This window comes from Amborella trichopoda, chromosome 4 (genome assembly GCF_054954075.1).
Source record: "Amborella trichopoda isolate Santa Cruz 75 chromosome 4, AtrichopodaSantaCruz75HAP2 v2.0, whole genome shotgun sequence".
Taxonomy (NCBI): Eukaryota; Viridiplantae; Streptophyta; class Magnoliopsida; order Amborellales; family Amborellaceae; genus Amborella; species Amborella trichopoda.
The window spans coordinates 10645052-10662368 of NC_142339.1; the positions used below are offsets into that span (position 1 = coordinate 10645052).

The following is a 17317-nucleotide window of genomic DNA, read 5'->3' on the forward strand; positions in this document are numbered from 1 at the left end:
ATATTAATAAGAAGTTTCCTATTTTGTGTAGATTCATAATTATATATATATGATGAAAGCGTAGAGAATTCGCGTGCCTTATTTGGGTCACCATATGGGAATGGTGGTTCCTCTAGAGAGAGAGGGAGCTAGAGCCTCCTGGCATAAGATGCAATTTTCCTCTTAAAGATAAGAAAGCTTTATTTGGATAAAAAAATTGTGATGGTGCCTCTTTTAGACTCCCGAAGATTGAGGTGCCTGTTTGTTTCTTGTAGAGAAGCGGTTCCCATAGAGATTTTGAGTTATTCATCTTTTAATTTGAGAGAAAGTAAATTTGTCGTTGCTCTCGCGTCTATTTGGTGTTGTTGGTAATGGTTGCCAGAAGTAAAGTGAAGGAAGGGAAAGTGGTTTAAAAAGGTTTGCTCGACTTGGGTTTTTGTCGAGGTTTGTTCCAAAATCTTTTGTGTTCTTGTCGTATGTGTTTCATACTTTATTTCTCATTCTTTATTTGCCAGACATCAACCCGTCGGATTTAGAACTTCGCTCACAACAAGTGGCATCAGAGCACTACAGGTTTTTCAACAATAAAACAACTTTTTTCGATGGAGTTTTGAGATGCATCTGTCATTCTAAATTTTCAGGTTGCAACCTTATATAAACTTTTTCCTTATATAATTATGTTAATTATATTAATTATATGTTATACTTTTATTTAATTATATATTACTATAAGTAAGTAATTTCCATAAATTATAATTATATATGATATTATCTTATAATATATTAATATATATAATAATCATATACAATAATGCCTATATTATCTTTTAATATTTTAATATATAAAATAATCATATATAATAATGCCTAATTAACATTAACTATATATAATAATTTTTTAATTATAATATAATATGTCTAACAACGATGAGGATCTTAAACTTTCACTTAATCCGTACCATATCTTTAGCAACCATAATAAAACTTTGACAAAAGTTTCAATGAATCTTCAATAGCTGACCCCAAATATTTGTAAAAGGCTCTGATGGTGAATATATTATATTATAGTATCATAATATAATATACTAACAAAATATAATTCTGGGGAGGCACATCTTCCAAGAAATTCCAACAGTGGACAAGCATCTTTTAAGTCTCTTGTCAGATGCTATCCAAATAACAGACACCTCTATTAGGAGATGCTAATTTTAGAAGATAACAATTCTAAGAAAGACATCTCTCTGGGATACCCATTTCCAAGGAGCTAAACAAGTCCTAAGAATCAATGTGTGCTTTGTATACTTAGTAGTCTCAAGATAACTTGTGCAAAATTGCTTCTCATTCTCCACATTACTTACATATATGCAGCAAAATCTTTCAAAGCTCCAAATAAACACCACACATTATTTTTTCTGCTCGGCCTTGCAAACAAATGCGCAGACAAGTCTCACACTTCCATGCAATTAATAGGAGGATATGTTCTCATACAAGCTTCTAAAATTATTCAAGTAAAATTTGTGATATCTAAATTTGGTTAATGTTTCTCTAGAAGCATTTCCTTTAATAGCCTCTCAAAGTTATCATATGAGCTGCCTCCAATTTGAAGAGCACTTTTTGAGCTCTCCTTCAATTTCTTGGCCTTTAACTGCATCTCTTTACCCTTCTTTCCTCCCATCAATTCCCTTATCAATTCCTTCACATCCTGCCTCTTAACACCATTGTTTATCTCCATACCAATGCCCAATTCCTTGTAAACGTACCAGCAATTTGTTTGTTGATCGGCAAAAAAAAGCCAACATATGGTCAGCATCCCACTGCTAATGCTCTCAAATGTAGAATTCCATCCACTGAGTAAGGAAGCCACCAACTGCAGGGTGTGACAGTACTTTCATCTGGTTACATCATCTCAAGATTAGCGCTCTTTCTTTGGTTGCTTCGACAAATACTTTTCCTATCGTTGCCGATTCGCCAATTACGGGATCTTCATGAATGACCCATATGAAAGGCCTTTGGCTATTCGCAAGACCCCAAGAGAACTCATTGAGTTGATTGTGTGTTAAAACTGTTGCACTGCCAAAATTCACATACACAACTGACTTAGGTTCCTTGTCATTCAGCCATTCTACACAAGCATCCTCTTCTTTCCAGAGACTCATTGAAACTGACTGTAAATGGTCAATGGATTCACTTTGGCTAAAGCTTGCAAACGAGCCGATTGGGTACATTGGGCAACGGATTCTTTCTCGCATGGCATCGAGAACAGATTTATCTAATTCTTCGAATGTGATGAGTCGGGGACAACCCGATGGCCAAGGCGGTCGACCAGATCAGAGTCTGAGTCTGGGTTCAAGCCTAAAAACACTAGATCCGAGTTAGATATGGGTCGGATTTCAGTTCAAGTCAACTTGACTTGGATGTGAAATTGGTGGTTACATTTATTTTATTGACCAAGCTCAAAGTTCAAAAAAAAATTTCTAGAACTTTGTAAGACATTCAAGCTATTATATATATATATATATATATATATATATATATATATATATATATATAGAAAAAATCTTTCCAATACCTATAGGCCAGAATAAACAGTGATTTCTCCTACCATTATCACTGTCTAAAGTTCATCGCACAATCACGATTATCCGGAAGAGTTTCATTTTTTATTTTTTTTCTACAAATAGAAATGATCTGAAATTAGGATCATGTATACATATTAGTAAGGTACACCTAATAAAAATATAAACAAAATAATTCGTAAAAATTTAATTGACCAAAATACCCCTGAAATCAATTTATCTCACGTAAAATAGTTTTTTGATGTTTTTTTTAGATTCACATATTTTTGATGAACACAAGCCCTAAATTTCAAATCATTTAGATTTGTAGGAAAAAAATGAAAAATAAAACAATACCGGACAATCGTGATCATGCGATGAGTTTTGGACGATGATGAGGGTAGGCGAAATCACTGTTCAATTTCTCATATATATATATATATATATATATATATATATATATATATATATATATATATATATATATATATATATATATATATATATATATATATATAGTAATGATCCTTTCAGACCCTCCCACACCCATGTGTATAAGACCCCAAAGGATCACCATTAAATTTGATACGAATCTCTAGAAAAGTTATCACATATATACCCTTAAAGTGCTCAACATTTTGGACACTTAAATACTCTTGAATTATAATACAAATGTTTTTAAGTAGGGGCATTTTTGATAATATAGAATGGTAGAATAAATATTTTTATAAAAAAATAGTGGCATTCTATCAGTAGTTAAAAACAATTAATACATATTGTAGGTGATGTCACACATCATATTGGTGATGTGATTATCCACTATTGTTACTAAATGCTTTTGTTTCTCTTAAAAATTTCTAATTTGCCCTTGACCAATTACTTAAAATACCCTTAAACAAATAGTTACTTTACTATAGGATAAGGGTATAAATGTTTAAAAAAGTTGAGCACTTGAAGGGTTACACCACAAGTGGTGTAGCTTAACAAAAAATAAAAAATAAAAAATAAACAAATATATATATATAGATATGAGTAATGATCCTATAGGACCCTCCCCCACCCATGTGTGTAGGACCTCAAAGGATCACCAATAAATTTGACACGAATCCTTAAAAAAGTTATGACATGGATGTGGGACTTGACTTTTTTAGAGATCCGTGCCAAATTTAAATGGTGATCCTTTGAGGTCCTACACACATAGGTGAGAGAGGGTCCTATAAGATTATTTCTCTATATATATGTATAAGTATTGATCCTATGAGACCCTCTCACGCCCATGTGTGTAAGATGCCAAAGGATTACTATTAAATTTGACACAGATTTCTAGAAAAGTTATCACATGGGTGTGGGACTTGTCTTTTTTAAAGATGTGTACCAAATTTAATGGTGATCCTTTGGGGTCCTCTACACATGGGTGTGGGAGGGTCTCATATGATCTTTACGCATATATATATATATATATATATATATATATATATATATATATATATATATATATTATTTATTTTATACAAATCCAAATCACTTAAAATTTTGATTGTTTATTCATTAAAAATGTGATAATATAAAAAAAATAATATGTAACAAACAAATTAACTAAAATACCCTAAAAGAAATTAAGGGGTATTTTGATCAATTTATATTTTGTGAATTATTATTTAATATTTTTATTAGGTGTACCTTGATGAAAAGAATGACCATCTAAAATTTCAAGTGATTTGGATTTGTAAAAAAAAATTGAAAATTAAATACAAAATGATGCCGTAACCATTAGATATGCTCATATTCAATCTAGCAAGTGGGCTAAGATTATTATATAAGCAGCCTGGCTGACTACGCCATGCTTATGGGCGAAAATGAACAATGCTTTCATCCATAAGCTCAACACCATCCAATTTTTCAAATAGTGGATAAATCGACCTCAATTGCTCTGCTATGCCTGTTGTGCTACGTTGCGGTCGATTTTTCACGCAAAAAATATGAGAAACTGAAATAGGTCTTCAAGAGTGGTTGTTACTTTTCAGACAAAACCGCAATGGCAATACGATAGTTGTTGTGGGACGAAAACATTGTAGATGTTTTTAAGGGGTTTTCTTTTTCCATATATATATATATATATATATATATATATATATATATATATATATATATATATATATATGGTGTGGTTTGCATAAAGTTGCAACGTTAAACATTACAATTTGGGCGCATCTACAAATTCTATCATGATATGTAATTTGGATGTCAAAAATTCTTTGGATTATTTGAAAGTATATTGTCATCTTGAATTAGAAAATTTCAAATTTAAAAAATAGTTCAAATCAAATAGATATATAAATATACAAAAATATTAAAAATGGACCGTCTAAATAATTTGTTGCAAAATTCACTATTTCTAGGACTCAAAATCTTCTTCTTTTTTTTTTTTTTTCATATACATATATTTTAATGTCAAGATGATCAATTAGAAGGTTTTTCAACATTAAAAGAACCTTTTCTGACAGGTTTATAAACTGCACTTTAATTCTACATTTTAACGGATGATCTTGGATTTGTTTCTAATATATGGCAAATTACTTTCTCAAAACACAATTTCTTCGGAAAATTACTTCTCCAATATTTATTTTGAGGACCTCTTTGGTAAATAAATGACTTGGATTTGAGGACCTCTTGTGTTGGTGTATTGATGTTGTTCATATGTTGCAGATATGACAGACCAACAAGAGCAGTTTCCTGGAGGACAACCAAGGATTAAAAAGAGAAGACCTTCATGGAATTTGCAAGCATATAAAAGACCTATTTATGGAACATGTAAAGGACTTGATTAATTTTTTGAATTTTGGAGACATGTAAATACAATATTCATATAATTTTACGGGCATGTAAAGGACCTCTTTATGGGGGGGGCATATAAAGGACCACTTTATGGAGCATCTAAATAACCCATTTGGTGATTTTTTGGTAATTTATGTGTGACATTTCTTTCTTTTTTATGTATGTCATTATCGTGTGCAATGTGGGTTTACTTGGATAGTTAAATGCATTTATAACCCATAGTTCTCATTTTATTTTATATTTTATAATGAGTGTTTGATACATTCTCTCCTTTCACCATGCCAGAGGGCATACAAAATAGCTTTATAACCATCATAGACCTGCTTTGGATAACCATCTCTCTTATAGGCCTTGAATTTGAATGATCTCTCTCTCTCTCTCTCTCTTTATGTGTGTCTAAAAAAACAAAAAAACAACATAAACTCAATAATACTAGAAATCAGAGAATTTCATTCACAAAAGATTACCATTAATTAAACAATAACCAATTACAATCATTTACAAACCATTGAATAGATACAAGGAGGTTAAACACCTCATGAAATAGGAAAAAGCTAGATACAAATGAAGTTTCAAAAACGGTAACCCAATTGAGCTGACTCAATCACCAAAAAGTAATTTATTTCTTTTTGCTTCTTCAAGTTTTACTCTCCCATTCAAATGATGCAGCGAAGGCCATCCCCTTTGAGGATGTATTCAAAAGTTTTATTGATATCTGAGAATGAGACTGAATGTATGATGAACTTCTCCATGTCATGCATACTTCTACTTTTGTGTACTGCTACTTTCATGTACTGAGAGTGTTTCAGAGCTTGTCTGAGCTCAATATGCCTGTTAATATTAATCGAAACAAGAAACAGTCATCTGACTGCACAGGACAATACTTGTACAGATGGACATATACACCTACATGCTATGACCCACCTACACACTCCCAAGCATCATCTCGCATCCACAAATTCATATGCAAACACAGATATAAACATTCACACCAACATATATAGATGCTTGAAGAATAGAGATGGTTCATGTTAAAAAGAGAAAAGTAGTGATGAAAATAAAGAAAGAAAATGATTTCAAATACAAATCAATTGCAATTTTTCTACACAAGTCATATTTTAGTATCTTAGTGCCCTCAAAAGATTGGAGTAACTTACAGGCCCACGACTTCGAGATCGATAAGCCATGGACAAACAGATAATGCTGCACAAAACGAAGCATTGTCCATCCTTTCAATGTTATAAAGGTGCAATCTCTTCAAAAGAAAACTTCAAACATAGAGAAGAAAAAAGATTAGCACAATATACTTAGCAGTACAAGGCATAAAATATCACAGTAGTGGGTTGGACAATCTACTCCCATGATCTGTTTTTAAAAACACTAATCCACACCAAATATATTGCTTTTAAACTCATCAGATGGGTTCCAAAGCTTCCATATAGCAATTCAAATAAGGATCATGCCTGACATTCAAATCATACACTAGGTAAACTATATAGATAATGAACTAAATAATAAAAGCAAACATGCACAATATGGATCATGCAGTGTCTTTTATCATACAAATCCCACCCCTATCCTTCTAACTGTAATACATTAACTTGAATGCATATCTGATAAAGTCCACATACCACAGTTGCCAAGTTACAACAATGCACAAAAGGTAAAAGAAAACTACATCAAAAAATTATCAATAACAAAAGGACTATAAGAACACAATTCCAAGTGAGATAGCGATTTAAATAGGGAGTATCAACATTCCAAACTCCCATGGGAACTCTAAAAGATAAATTAAATTTCAACGAGCAATATCCCAATCAAATTAATCATAGTGCATACAACCTACAATATGATCTAGGTGGTTTATGGTCATGTCCCTGACAGGCTCGGTTAGTCTCTTGCAAAACAAATAGCATGCAGCTAATTAGAAAGGCATGCCTCATATCGACTGAAATTAGAGTCTGGACCATTGTAAAACTAAAATAGAGACTCTCAATTGCTATTTTCAAATGTCTATTCGTAGTTTGGTCTTTATATTGAGTCCAATATGTGCCGATACATCTGCAACAGAATTGTACGGTCTGCATAGTATATATTGCAAGAATAAATCCAAACAAGCTCTAAACCACTCAATTAAAAAGGCATGGCTTCAAAATCATTAAACCTCAAGCACAAAATAGATATTAAACCTAATAGAAACAAAAGAATAAATAAAACCAAGTCATAAAAAGTTTGCACAACACAAGTCTTATAATTCCAAGGATAAAGGAAAACTTGTATGTATTAGACACACAAATATATAAAACATTCAGATTAAATGAAAGGGATTTCAATTGTAAGGAAATGTAATTGAACGATTGTGATGAAAAAACTGGATCCCGGTTACTAGTTATCAGCAATGAAATGGAATTATAGACAATTTTCGATGAGTAAAACTGGATCCACTAACAAGAACTTTTCAAAATTTTAAAGTCAAGCTACATTTGTTTTATTGATGATGAAAAGTTTTACCAAGATTCCAAGCTACACAATTGCAAAATATACATATGGGCTTCAGAATAAAGAAACAAGCCGGAAAGCCGTTTCTTTCTCATTACCCGGAAAGCCGTTTCTTTCTCATTACCCTTTCTCATGAATGGGACACACCCATGAAGAGAGAAAAGTTTCCTTTCAATAGAAAAAGAAAGGTCAGCTTCTATTTCCTGTATAGTGCCTAGAAAATAAAGGCCTTACACTGAGACAATATCCCTCCTCATCTCTCTCAACAAGAGAATGGAAAAAAAATGTAACCCACTTTAGCATTTAGCATCTTCACCCACTCCCATTATTCAGTAAAATAACTATAATTTAGCCATGTAAAACCTATGTAAATCTTACTTGTTTCCCATACATATGAGTCCCCTTAATAATTATTCAGTACACAAATACCTACAGTGTTAAGTAGATCAATTCTACATAAAGAATGAGAGAGAAATGCAGAACATATCTGATGCCATTAAGGAAGTTCCATACCTCTACAAAATTCTTGTTTAAATGAAAAACACAAGTTATTACCCTTGTTAGATTCAGAAGGAGAACGTAAGACATAGAAACCAAGATTCAAAGTCAATGCCTAATTGCAATGCATTGCCATACTTTTGCCAGTGGATAATTATAACCCAAATAGAACTTAAAACAAATCATTTTTAATCTGTGACTTTATTTCAGAAGTCATACATGAAATTCGACCAAGTATCTGATTGGTACCCATTTACTGAATGAAAACATCTACTCGAGGAAAAGAAAAAAAATCACAAGTAACAAGTTTAAGGCAAAATTCTGGTGTGAAGTCTGAAATTTTCAGACCTCTCCAACATCTAAAGGAAACGCATCCTGAACACCACCATGGAAAACCCTAGCCCACTGGATTTATGAACATCCAACAAAATGTTGGAATTGGATGGCAAGAGGGAACAGAGCCCATCAGAACAGGACATTACCATAATGCTGGCTCCACAGTCCCAATCATCGTCCATCATTTCAATGAAGCACCATGATCCCAAATGAACTACAGTTTTCCATAGTGCATAAGCCGCCTGCTTTTATCAGTTAAATGAAGAAAAAGACTCACTGCTTTTTATCAAGCATGATTAACAATACATCTCCATGTTACTTTGACAAAGGGTAATGATAAAAATCCAAAAGCCCTTTCTTTCTCAATACCATTTGCTCATATTTTCACCTGCTACGAATTCAAAAGTCGTCAACATAAATCAACGTCTTGGAGTAAATCTCAAAATTACAAACATTCTACATCATTGCCCCCACATCAAATTACAAAAACATGATTTCTTTGAATATTCATTTTTCTATAAATAATTTGTGCACGTTAATTCTTAGTATTAGTAAAAGTTACCAGAAAAAAATAAGTGCAATCGACCTAAAAAAGAAAAACAAAAAAACAATCCAAATTTTTGCTGTACAATCACTTTAGAGCTACATCAAAAAAAAAGAAAAAAAAGGAGCAATTAAAGAAGAGAAATAAACTAAAAAATTTTATTTACAGTGATTCACAGTGGGTGGATCACTGTAAATAAAACCCTACATTTTTACTCCAAAGATTAGAACTGTGCTCTCATATGATTGGCTAGACTTGTTGATTTTTGAGTAAAAATTTGGTGATTGATTTTGTGATTTATTAGGAAATTCAATTTTTGAAGTAAGAATTGGGTGATTTATTGGGGAAAACAAGGTTGGGTTTTGGAAAAAAAATAGGTTTTCAACAATAGATAGGTTCCATTAAAAATACCCACTGTAAAAACAAATTCACGAATTTGATGCATAACATTGTAAACCATAGGGATTTATTTATAAATCTCGTTTTGGAAAAAAATTGGGTTTTCTTCTTTATTTGGGTTGGAGTATATTCAAAGATTGTGCACTAAGTTCGAACAAAAAATTCGAGATGATATGATATCACTCACCCGGATTGGTGCCCTAAACAGAGAAGGGGGTGTCGTCTGTTGCAAGAGGAGGCGTGATGTCTGTTGCAGCAAGATTCGAGTGCCCTAAACAGAGGAGGCGGTGTCGTCTGTTGCAAGAGGAGGGGGTGGTGTCTGTTGCAGCAAGATTCGAAGAGGGTGGCGTCTGTTGCAGCAAGCTTCGCAGAGTGAGGAGAGGTTATCTGTAGATCTGCGTGGGCTTTGCATAGAGGAGAGAGGGTGAATGAGAATGAGGGGAGCTTGGCAGAGCAGAGAATAGAAGAGGGCGAACGAGAGAGTCGAGGCTCGCAGAGCAGAGGAGAAGAAGCGGGACGAGGGGTAAAAAGAAATTTTTCTGGGTTTGAAGCATTTGAGCAAAGCACACTCTTTTGCGCGCAGGGTTTCTAGCCAATCCAAGCCTTACTTTCGTTTTGTTTGAACTTTGAAGCATTTGAGCACAGCACACTCTTTCGCGCGCTGGGTTTCTAGCCAATCCAAGCCTTACTTTCGTTTAGTTTGAATGGACGGCGCGATAAAGGGCGGCGAAATAACTGTTTGTTCGTTTTGTATAAATGGACGGCGCGATAAAAGGAGGCGAAATCGATGTTTGTTAATATATATATATATATATATATGATTTGTTAGGCTATATTATTTGGTAGTGTATATCTTTAAAGCAATGGTTTAAAAACCGGATCGGTGACCCGGATCGGGCTTTTCAAAAACCGATCCGGATCGGCGAATCGGCGATCCGGATCGGCGAATCGGCGATCCGGATCGGAATAGGGTGAATCGGTCAGAATAAAACTTCAAAAAAATCCGAAAAAATTATTAAAATTCATTATAAATATTGGTTTTTAGGAATTCAATAAAAAATGAGGGTACTCCATTAAGAATTTTCATGTTTTTGAATGAATATGCAAATATTGATATGTTCTTTCCCTGCATGAACCGCCGTTCAGCATTTAATTTACAGTATTTCGTACTCATCCCTACACTGTTGCTGTTGGGACTCGATATGTGAATAATATGGTTGGGATAGGGTGGCCTCGGAATCATCATCTCTCTCGTTTTCTCTTTGAATAATATGGATTAAAAAAAAAAAAAAACAAATTTTCAAAAAAATCTATCATGGATTAAAAAAAAAATCACAAATTTTCAAAAAATTCTATCATGGATTACAAAAAAAAATTCGATCATGGATTAAACAAAAAAAATCACAAATTTTCAAAAAATTCAATCATGGATTACATAAAATTCGATCATGGATTACATAAAATTCGATCATGGATTACAAAAAAAAACAAACAAAAAAAACAAAAAATTCAATCGTGGATTACAAAAAAAGAAAAAAATAGTTCGATCATGGATTACAAAAAATTCAATCATGGATTACAAAAAACTCTATCATGGGTTACAAAAAAAGCAAAAAACAAAAAATTCAATCATGGATTAAAAAAAAACAAACAAACATTTCAATCATGGATTACAAAAAAAAAACAAACATTTCGATCATATATTACAAAACATTCGATCATGGATTACAAAAAATTCTATCATGGGTTACAAAAAAAAAAAAAAAAACAAAAAAATCGATCATGGATTACAAGAAAAGAAAACAAACATTTCGATCATGGATTACAAAAAATTCTATTATGGGTTACAAAAAACCAAAAAATTCGATCATGGATTACAAAAAAAATCTATCATGGATTACCAAAAAAAAAAAAAAAAAAAAAAAAAAAAAAAAATTCCGTACGGAATCGCCAATTCACTGTTCGGACTCGCCGATTCCGTACAGTGAATCGGCGATTCACTGTACAGAATCGTCCGGTTCTCTCTAGAACCGGACGATTTCCGATTTTCGGGGCGATCCGGTTCCTTTTTCACTATTTCTGAGTCGAACCGGGCGAGTCCGGTTCGACTCGGCGTTTTTTAAAACGCTGCTTTAAAGCATACAACATTTTGGACACTTAAATATTGTTGAAATGTAATAAAAAATTTTTCAAGTAAGGGTATTTTTAGTCATTTAAAAAGGCAGAATGGATATTTCTATAAAAAAATAGTAGCATTCTTTTAGTAGTTAAAAAACAATTAATGCATAATGTGGGTGATGTCACACGTCATGTCGATGATGTCATTATCCACTATTGTTAATAAATGATTTTGCTTCTTTTAAAAAATTTTATTTTATCCTTAACTAATTACTTAAAATACCCCTAGACAAAATGTTACTTCACTATAGGATAAGAGTGTCCAAGTGTTCAAAACTATTGAGGACTTTAAAGGCATACACTCATGTGGTGTAGCCTAACAAAATCCTATATAAAACCCTATATATATATATATAGGGAAAACTTTCTATATTTTTCCTACAACATAGAAGTTTTATCCTCCCCTACCATCTAGCTGTCCATTTTTTATCAAGGGAGCCACTCACCATTTGATCTTAGATTCAATGTCTCAAAGTATTTTATTTTTAAGTTTTTTAATACAAAGTTTTTGAATATGAAATTTGGTACGTGTCATCTTCTCATTAGGGCACACCTATAAAACATATTAAGAATAATTTTTTGAAAAACAATAATGACCAAAATACCCCTTGAAGCTTTCAGGGGTATTTTGGTCATATATTCATTGAAAATATTTGTTTGTATTTTTCATCAGTGCGAGTTTAATGAAGGAATGAACGTCCAATATTTGGTGTCAAATAGTTTCCAAAAAAAATTAAAAATAAATTAGTGTAGAGACGTGACATTGTGTTGGGGCAATCTTAACCCTCCATTAAAAAATGGACGGTTGGATAAGGGGACTAATCCCATCTTTTCCCATATATATATATATATATATATATATATATATATATATATATATATATATATATAAGCAATGATCCAATGCAACAGTCATATCATAGTATAATGCAATGCCACTTCTAGAAAATCATGTTTGTTGTATTTGTATGACCCCAAATTTTGCACACACACTCTCTTCATCTCAATAATCAATCCTTCAAAAAAAAAATTTCAATTTGAACCCTTGATATGGTCAAAATGAGTCGTCTCAAAAAATGAATCTAGACCATTCATTTTGTGAATTTCAAGATCTTAGCCTCTATAAAGTCAAAATCATTTTTTTTTTTTTCTTTTAACATTGTTCATCTAATGATAATAAAGACATCCGAAAAAATTGGAAATGAAAAAGTCCTTCTAAGGCCTAGATCTAAGCATCTCACCAAAATGAACGGCCTATGTTAATTGGGCTAAAAAAATACTTTCTAGTTTCTGTTTTCAATTTTTTCTTTTTTTGTGATTGTTCATTAGAATAAAAAGAATGTATATTTCAAAATTTGGGTCAAACAAATGGCCATATCCACTAGCTCATGTGAACATATGAGCCCAATGTCCTAGATTGATTCGAGGCCGATCTGACGATCACTAATGTCTGATAGTGTTTGAATTTTAGTTTTTTTTTTTTACAAACCCAAATCACTTAAAATTTTAGGTGTCTCTTCATAAAAAATAGGTGAATCTTCGAAAAATATCAAAAAAGTATATTATATAAAATAAATTGATCAAAATACCCCCGAAAAGTTTTGCATGGTATTTTGATCATTTTATTTTTTGCAGATAAATTTTTTTTATATTTTTATTAGGTGCATCTTGATGAGAAGAAATACACACCTAAAATTTTAAGTGATTTAGATATGTATAAAAAAACATAAAAGTCACATACAAACGGACATCCATGATCATCAGATCGCCCCAGATTCAATCTGAGCCATTGGGCTCATATGTTCGCATGAGCTATATATATATATATATATATATATATATATATATATATATATATATATATATATATATATATATATATATATATATATATATGAACATATGAGCCCAACGGCCCAAATTGAATCTGAGTCGATCTGACGGCCACGACCTCATTTCATGTTTAAATTTCAATTTTTTTTTCTAAATATATAAATATTTAAAATTTAGGCGTGTGTTCTTCTCATCAAGGCGCACCTAATAAAAATACAAAAAAAAATTAATCATAAAAATAAAATGACAAAAATATCATCGAAACATTTCTGGGGTTTTTTGGTCAATTTATATTATGTAGAATATTTTTTGACATTTTTCAAATATTAAACTATTTTTTATGAACACATTCGTAAAATTTCAAGTGATTTGGATTTGAAGAAAAAAATTAACACAGGCCGTTTATTTTAGTACGATGTTTAGATCTAGGTCTCAGAAGGATTTCTTCATTTCCAATTTTTTTTTTATGACTTTATTATCATTAGATGAACAATGTTAAAAAATAAAAAAATAATTTTGAGTTTATAAAAGCTATGATCTTAAAATTCACAAAATAAATGGTCTAGATTCGGTTTGGAGGAGACTCATTTTGACCATGTCTAGGGTTCAAATTGGACTTTTTTTGGAAGGGATTGATTATTGAGATGAAAAAAGTGTGTGTGCAAAATTTGGGGTCATATAAATACCACAAACATGGTTTTCTAGAAGTGTCGTTTCATTATACTATGATACAACCGTTGCATTGGATAATTGCTCCTATATATATATATATATATATGTATATATATATATATATATATGTATATATATATATATATATATGTATATATATATATATATATATATATATATATATATATATATATATATATATATATATATATATATGGAAAAGATGCGATTAGCCCACTAGCTCATATGAACATATGAGCCCAACGTCCCAGATTGAATCTGGACCGATCTGATGATCACATATGTCCGATAGTGTTTGAATTTTAGTTTTTTTTTCTACAAATCCAAATCACTTGAAATTTTAGGCATGTGTTCATAAAAAATAGGTGAATCTTCGAAAAATATGATATATATATATATATATATATATATGAGAGCCCAACTGCCCAGATTCAATCTGGGCTGATCTGACAGTCACGTATTATTTCATGTTTGAATTTTAACCTTTTTTTTACAAATCTAAATCACTTGAAATTTTAAATGCGTGTTCTTCTTATCAAGCCGCACCTAATAAAAGTATTAAAAAAATAATCCGTAAAAAAATTGACCAAAATACCCTTAAAACTTTACGGAGGTATTTTTGTCAAATGTTTTCCATAAATATATGAAAATCTTTAAAATGGATGGTCTAGATAATATATTGCAAGATGCACTATTTTTTAGACTCAAAATCTTTTTTATTTTCATATTCATACATCTTGATGTTGAGATGATTAATTAGAGTGTTTTTCAATATTAAAACAACATTTTTTGCAGCATTTTTTAGGTGCATCTGTAATTCTACATTTTAAAGTTACAACCTTATATAAATGAAAATTATAGAAAAAAATTAAAATTGAAACACTACTGGATAATTGTGACAATGCAATAAACTTTGGACGATGAAGAGCATAGGCAAAATCATTGTTTTATATATATATATATATATATTAACAAACACAGTACCTAAAACTTATTTAAACCTTTTACAACAAAACATTTAATTTTCCAAAAAATTTAAAAACATTCAACCTTCCAAATGAATATATTTCAAAAAAAAGCGTGTTCTAATGTACAGTCAGTTTCTTCTTGCACTAATACTAGTCGAAATCTCATGTTCCTTCTACTCGCACGGATTCTATTTCTGGCTCAAGCTCAGGGCATGAACTCAATCATTTGACTTCACTTTTCTTTCATCTTTGGTTTAATACCATTCCTCCGTTTGAGAGCTACGGTTAGGGTTTTTTTTGCCTCATGTTTTCCTCATTCTACTTCTCTGTAATACCACTTTGCTCTTCTACTTCTCTGCAATTGCGTTTCGTTTTGACTAAGGCTGGGTTAAGGTTGCTATTTGTTTTTGCTTGGTTTCACTTTTCCTTCTCTGGAGTATCATTTTCCTTTGTAGAGTTGGGATTAGGAATTTTCTTTTCTTACAGTGGCTCATCTTGATAAAGAGGAGGCAAAACATCTCTATGGAAACCCTAATCTGTGACTATCTCTTTCTCTCTCTCTAAATTTATTGTTTTCCCTGCTTCTATAAGTTTTTTTTAATATATTTTCTCTCTATACAAATGCGGTCAATTTCTTCATTCTCTAAAATTGGTCAAAATCTTGTGTTTTTTATATTCGCACCGATTCTATTTCTATCGCGAGTTCAGGGCATGAAGTCATTTGTTTGAAAACCAAATAAATTTGGTTTTTAATAATTTCGATTTTTCAAAAACTGATAATTTTAAAATTTTTGTTTTTCAAAAAACCGAAATATTGATAGTTTGGTCTTTTTTTAAAAAAAATTCATATAAAGTTTAAAAACTGGACATATGAATAATAACATAAAATTTTAGGTATTTTTGTAACAATGGAAACTAAAACAGATATTTAGGTAATTTTTCTAAAAAATATATGAGAGTTAGAACAAGGGGGCAGTTAGATTAGAGACTCTTTCCCTCTCTCTAGCAAAAACACATAATAAAAAATAATAATAACAATAAAATAAAATACTTGAGATGTCGGATCTAGATCAAACAGTCAGTGGCTACCTTCATCTAGATTGTTCGGCTGGATGGGGAGGAAGTATATATCTTCAATGCCGTGCAGGGGAAGTACAGATATCTTTCCCAATAGATATTGCCTATTTACAGATGTTTTGGATAAGTGTTCTCAAGGGCATTTCTTGTAACCATGATAAAGTAATTAGTGAGAGAGAGTTACCTTTGAATGGCACTATTCCTCTTTCGATGAGCTCGGGGCAGTGCAAGAAACCCACGAAAGCAGCAGTACTCGTCCCCCACAAACAAATCCTTGGGATCCCGAGTTCTTCTGCAACCACCTGCGTAAGGTTGAGAATTTCATCCGAAATCATGCATGTAAGCCAAGGGACTTGTATGGAATCATTGAGTTTTGAAACCAAATCCCTGAAAGGACTTCAGAAATTCTTCATTGCTGCATCAACAAGGCCTACAGCATCTTGGGTCCGGCCAAGGTCTGGCGGCAAGCCATTAGGGATCGATTCCAACTTAAAATCCTCCAAATCGTTCAATCCCATGGCTCCTCCTGATCCAGTAATACGATCATTTTTAAATTCAGTGTTCACAAAAGTAATGTAAAAGCCTCTAGCATGGAGAAGCATGGCAAGTTTCATCATGTGGTTAATATGGCCTTGACCGGGATGCGGGAAACACAGGGCGTGAGGTTTCACTACCGTTGTAGACTCCATACTCTCTCTCTTTCTCAAAAGCAATGAGATGTATTGCTCTGTCTTGGGCCAGGGCCTTGCCTTCAATTTATAGAAAGATATGGAGGCCAAGGGATATCAAGTACCCCTTGGGACCTGACTCCAATAATTGCAACTAATGATAATAATAATCAGATTAAGGCAAACCCAAAACAAAATTAGTTGGTGTTTGGCGACTAAAATTAGGAAGCAAAAAAATATCCAATTTTGAAATCT

At 32.0% G+C, this 17317-nt stretch overlaps 2 protein-coding genes across 2 annotated transcripts; both read right to left on the reverse strand.

Moving 5' to 3' along the window:
- Window positions 1-1513: 1513 nt before the first annotated feature.
- Window positions 1514-2228, reverse strand: LOC18442982 (7-deoxyloganetin glucosyltransferase). The gene is made up of 2 exons (XM_088863808.1): window positions 1956-2228; window positions 1514-1846 (listed from the first exon to the last, which is right to left on the reverse strand). Exons 1-2 carry the CDS (start codon window positions 2226-2228, stop codon window positions 1514-1516), a joined length of 606 nt encoding a protein of 201 aa, XP_088719934.1.
- A 3588-nt stretch (window positions 2229-5816) lies between these two features.
- LOC148782263 (uncharacterized) lies at window positions 5817-17011 on the reverse strand. The gene is made up of 4 exons (XM_088863809.1): window positions 16829-17011; window positions 9833-10233; window positions 6527-6637; window positions 5817-6200 (listed from the first exon to the last, which is right to left on the reverse strand). The coding sequence occupies exons 1-4, from the start codon at window positions 17009-17011 to the stop codon at window positions 6026-6028; spliced, it is 870 nt and encodes a 289-aa protein (XP_088719935.1). The 3' UTR covers window positions 5817-6025.
- Between the last annotated feature and the right edge of the window lie 306 nt (window positions 17012-17317).